At 24.4% G+C, this 6,000-nt stretch overlaps 1 protein-coding gene across 5 annotated transcripts in view; it reads left to right on the forward strand.

Moving 5' to 3' along the window:
- LOC100166874 (ATP-binding cassette sub-family G member 4) overlaps positions 1 to 6,000 on the forward strand; it is a 53,651-nt gene that overhangs the window by 38,132 nt on the left and 9,519 nt on the right. For 4 of the 5 annotated variants that reach the window (XM_008187597.3, XM_029488426.1, XM_016806669.2 and 1 more), the window contains one exon: positions 1,296 to 1,424. In XM_008187597.3, the coding sequence (XP_008185819.1) occupies positions 1,310 to 1,424 (115 nt within the window). In that variant the 5' untranslated portion in view covers positions 1,296 to 1,309. Of the gene's footprint in view, positions 1 to 1,295; positions 1,425 to 6,000 lie in introns of those variants that run through there. The other variant, XM_029488427.1, reaches the window with a different exon arrangement.

Consider the following 6,000-nt stretch of genomic DNA (forward strand, 5'->3'; position numbering starts at 1 on the left):
GTTACGTATAATATATTAAATAGGTATACATTTCCTGTTTTTTTGTAATTTTTTTTTTACTTTTTTAAAGTTTTTAATATAATAACTAATACATTTACGAAAAAAAATATAAATTAATAGGTATATGAAGGCAAAGTTTTAATTTCACCAATATCGAAAAGAAAAAGAAAAGAATAATAGCAGCAAAGATTATAAATTTGAAAGCAATTTTATTTACATTAAATGTAAAATTAATACAAATTTTTCGAGAATATAGACTATAGACACATCAAACAGATTAGTTATAACTTATAAGTACTTACTTTTTCTGTTGAGTGTAGTTTTAAATATATAATAATGATGAGAACTAAAAAATAGTAAAAATAAAACTATTTACAGTCACCAATATTGATTACAATCAACGTTAAATGTGTAAACGGAACTATTAATATTAGGTAATTAAAATCAATACGCATATATGCATATCTATTTAAATTTCAAACAGAGGGGATAGATTAAAATTATCCATAAACTATTAATAGTTCGATTTTACTAATTTAACCTGAGAAATTAAAACAGTAACTGCCTATAGGTAACCTACAATTAAAAATAATTTCTTGGCTTATATTGAAAACAAAATGTTCTTAAACATTGTTATTCATTAGTTGTGTATTTTTCTATTAATTGCATTATCTTCTATACAATAACTACAATTATTTTTAAGCAATTATTTGTCATCGCTAGTGCTTATATTTTGGGATGTTAATATACAACTATAAGTATATTATACAGTAAATAAATAAATGTACAACGAATCCAAATTTTTTTTTTTTGTTATGACAAGGACATCATTTTCAATTATCATTAATAATATTACCATAATAACATTCTATAGAGTCATCGTGATAATATATACATATTATAATATATTATTTATGGTTGGTACTCAAAAATATAAGTATTTTTTTTTAAATTGCGTTTTAAAAAATTTGGTCGATATTGATGAAAAACTAAATTGATATAGGCGGTATACCTAATATCCGAATTTCGAATGCTTATTAAAATGAATAATTTTGAAATTTTGAAATTCTATTGTCTTTTATTTTAATTATTTATTTAAATCGAACTACCCAGAAATTGTATTCAAAACAATGACATACAATTAAAATAATTAATAGTACCTATTTAATAAGAAATATGTAATAAAATATAAATATGTTATGCCCAACGCGTAAAAATAATAATATTTTTATAGGTACTTATTTCATGATTATATTATATTATTTTAAACTACAATAACGCAATTCTATTTTCAGATTTATTTTTAAAAATGGATCCATTGGACGATGTTGAAAATTGTGAACCCCATCATCACCTGCTTAAAAGACCACCTGTAGATATCGAATTTTCAGACTTGACTTACAGCGTACCACAAGGACGAAATGGTGAGAAATTAAAAAAATATACAAATTATTGACCTTTTTACGGTAATTATTTTTTTTTTCAAAATTATGACCTTATCAATAGTATTGTGTTTGTTGCATAACAATATATTAAAATACTTACTTGAGACGATTATACAGTGAGATAATTAATCAAACATTAAACATATAACTTTGTATGCACAAAATATTGTATGTATGTATATTGTATGTGCCTATATAATACATGATGATAAAAATATTTTAAATTGACACTAAATTGTTGTCATTCTTTTGTTTGCACAGCAGTCCTTGTAGGTATCAGTAAATTTAAGGAAATGTAATTTAACGATTAATAAACGTTAATTATTATATTATTACTATTTCGATAAAAATATATAACCTACACAAATAATAAATGTTTAGACGGCGTAGATCATTAATAATAATAATTTAAATATACGCGCGATTATTGATTAGGTACGTATAATAGTATTAGTAGTTTATTGTTATTTCAAAGAATAGTTACAAATTTAATTTAATTTATAGGTACGTCCTATACCTGTCAGATAAATATTAATATTGTCCATGAAACGATATCGTAAATTCACAATAATAAATTATTGTTGGTGACCTATACCTACGACGACATTTGAGAATAGGTTTTTATTTAATGAATTAATTATTATTTAATATGGTGGACGTGTTTTTGGTCACTATCTTCTTTAACTCACCTCAGCACCGCAAGATAACAGTGTATTGTCGTATTATTTATTGTATATTTAAAAGCATTAGTAAACAATACCATTCGAAAAATCGATATTTTTTACAGTTGATTCCGTATGTTGGACAATTTACAATAATTTTTTTTCTGTTGACGATGATTTTTTGGACACTTAAATTTGAAAATATCTACAAGGTTTATAGGTACTGCGACTTTATACACCATAAATCTTCTATAAACGGTTAAGTCGAAAAACAACGTATTTATACATGTATAAACTATAACACGGTAAGTAATAAAACGTCTTAGAAAATGCAAATTTGCATTTGATAGAACCGATTTCGTGTTGTTTGGTGCCTTTTATATCAGAGTTAATTGACCTATTGTTGAACTTAAAGGTTAAAACTATGTTTGTACGTCAGCTTTTTACGATGTTTCAATTTTCATGGCAGGTTACGACTTATATGAGTGTGTATATGTACAATATTGTAATTTGCTAAATGTCGTAAAAACCCGAATTATAAACACAGATTGATCTTATAATGCGTCAATTCAATCTAATGAAAAACTAACAACAGGAAGTTTGTTCTGTTGAACGCAAATCTGCTATGTTGTTCTCTTGTAAGACGAAGACAACACTTGTGGTCCTCTTGAACAATCAAATTAAAGATATAATATCTTATAGGTACCTACGTTATAAATTAAACATTAATAATTTACTAGTACAAATTGCGTAGTTCTTTCACTTTTACAAATAACAAAGATAAAGTCCGTATGTCTTGAAACAAAAATAATAATGATAATTCAAAAATGTAATCTATCTGTTTTTAATCTATTATACTTGTTATTTTTAGGCTATAAATAATTATATATAGGTATACATTATTTTCAAATATATTGATTATATACCTACCGAATAATAATAATGTAGTCCACGTAAATTAATATTTTATATTTTTGATATTATATTATAAATTGATGTCTGATGATATATTGATATTACAATGTTCAACCATAAAAATCCTATTTAAAGAAAATACCTATACATTTGATATACGATTTATTATGTGATTTTAATTTTACATTTATTATACTATATTAACTATGATAATATTACAAAGTTCAAGCAATCAAATATTCCTTTAATCAAAGAAATACATTTGAGAAACGATTTACTGGGGTTTTAATTTAATTGGCTTAATGGCTTAATGGATTTATATTTATCTATATACTTGATACTCACACACTTCTTCGTTTAATTCGTTCATAAGTAGATGTTAGAAAAAATTCTAGTATTGTCATATTATAATATTACTTCATTTCAAGACTAACGAAACCTGTTAGTTTTTTTTTCACTTATGTTTTCTAGTAAAACTGTATATAATATTATCTTATTCTTATATAATGGGCGTAGATGATTAAAAATAATGACGGTTACTGATAAACAGTTTTAAGTAAATGTAACTTGCTCTGCAGATTCCTGAGGCTCTACGAATTGCGAACGCAGCCGATATAAGCTTTATTATAAAGGACAGTGACCTCTTTAACGAAACTAGTTATTCGTTGCTAAATCTTATATACAGGGTGAACAACATTAACCTATTCCTCGACTTATTCAGTTTTTTAAATATGTAAAAGTCGTTAAATCATAATGGTATTATCGTGATTATATGACTTGTAAATTATATATGAAATTAATTATTTACGAATATTATTCTAAATAGGTATAATACAATCTCTAAAAAATATTATGAACCTTAATTATTATTATTTTAAAGTGTGACTGTGTTTTAAAATTAGTTATATTTGTGTTATCTAGGTAGTTAATTTTTGACGTTAAATTATTATATTTTTCGCAAATACCTACTATGTTCATAATATGCACATAGGATATACCATACCAAGTTATCGACTCTAAATAATTATTTGACAGCCTCTTGAGTGGTAACGATTCTCTAGGTTGTGAATCGTATTGTACTAGAACTATATTCAATTATACTATATTGCTATTAGTAAAATAGTATTATATTATAAAGGATATAAGTCAATGTAATTAATACTTATACTATAACATACTTATTATAATTTAGAAACCGATTATTAAAATGTAAGGACTTAAATTTATAGCTTTTTATGTACCTATTTTAAAATAAATTTGTTTTTCTAAAATCTATTAACATAATATGCATAACTATACAATTTTTTAACATAAACCTTACTGATGAGTATAATATCAGCCGAAGTTGTATTAGATCAATAAAAAAATATACGTATATAATGTTTAACATTTCAAATTTAATTATTCTTTGATAATTTTTTTTTTTTAGTCATTGCATAGGTGATATACCGGATACAAAGGTCAAATCCAGCCAATTTGAATGAATTGATTATACTGTTTTTATCATCTACCTTCGTACTTGTGCCGTTTAATGTTCAATTATTTTTTTTTTTAAATAGAAACTTTGATTAAAAATACTTAAAAGAAATATAATATGATTTATAAAGGACTGCAACGTTAAGTTAAAAAAATTATATTTTGTTTAATTTAAATTTAATGGGTTTAATTAATATAATTACAGATTTAAAATGTATTATTAATTATTATATACCTACGTATATATTTTAATATTTGTGACAGTTTAAGATTTGGCAAATTATGTAATTTTTTTAAAAAATTAAAAAATATTATATAACAAAGATCACTTATTACATTATTCCGATTTCCACTGCATATCACGAAATTTTTTACCTGTTTGAATATAAATAATAAAAAAAACATTCAAAAATCATCTTCAATTTCCAAATTCACTATATAATATTATAATCTAAAAAATACGTAAAATTGTAACAATACGTCTATATATATAAGTTATAACAAATAATCTGACAGGAAACTCAAGGTTTATTGTGTGTTGAAGGCCAGTTGATCCTATTTGGTTGTATGTCAATACTAGAAGGTATCCAGAAAAAAACAGTGTATTATATCAATGAAAATTACTTCAAAGGAAAAACACTCACGCCTCATTGATTTTTCGAATTCTGATAATTGTTTTTAATTGAAATATGGGAACTTTTGTCCGATCAGATCAGAGTCCGAATTTTCATTTTCCTTTAAATAGTGCTAAAAAAATACTTTTGAAAATAACAAATATTGTACATTATTCAAATGCATATTTTAGATTCTATAATTATAACTTTGAAAATATCGGGCTTTGATTCATGCAAAACTAACTGACTGGATATTTATTTTATTAGACATTTTTAAATTTATTTTTTGGAATTACATTTAAACTGGTAATATACCGACCGGTATATACCATGTTATAATTTATATATATATATAAAATATACCAGTACAATATTATTTCCTTTAAAGTAATAATTAAACTAAGCAAACATTTATAGTTATAGTTAAGATCGACTTATTCATGTCTAAATATTAAATTGGTATTATTTCATGCATGTATTATTACCTATATATATAAAACTATAATTCTTAAATATCTATTCCCACATCTGACTCAGTTAGATATCTTGGACTTAACTTGGATAAGCGCCTCACTTGGAATAGCCATATCCGTATAAAAAGACTTGCCTTAAACGCCCGTTTTCGCAAACTATACGAACGCTACTCACAAATAACGAACACTCCAGTTTAAAAATTAAAGTTCTTATGTATAAAACATTACTCAAACCTCTATGGACATATGGTCTCCAACTATGGGGTACAGCAAAAGTGTCCAATACTAACAAAATTCAACAATTTCAAAATATTGCTCTCCGTAAAATTACTAATGCTCCACCCTATGTTTCGAATTACACTATACATAATGACCTGTCATAATTAAAACTGTGACAGAAGAAGCTATACGTTTC

The sequence above is a fragment of the Acyrthosiphon pisum genome, chromosome A1 (genome assembly GCF_005508785.2).
Source record: "Acyrthosiphon pisum isolate AL4f chromosome A1, pea_aphid_22Mar2018_4r6ur, whole genome shotgun sequence".
Classification (NCBI taxonomy): domain Eukaryota; kingdom Metazoa; phylum Arthropoda; class Insecta; order Hemiptera; family Aphididae; genus Acyrthosiphon; species Acyrthosiphon pisum.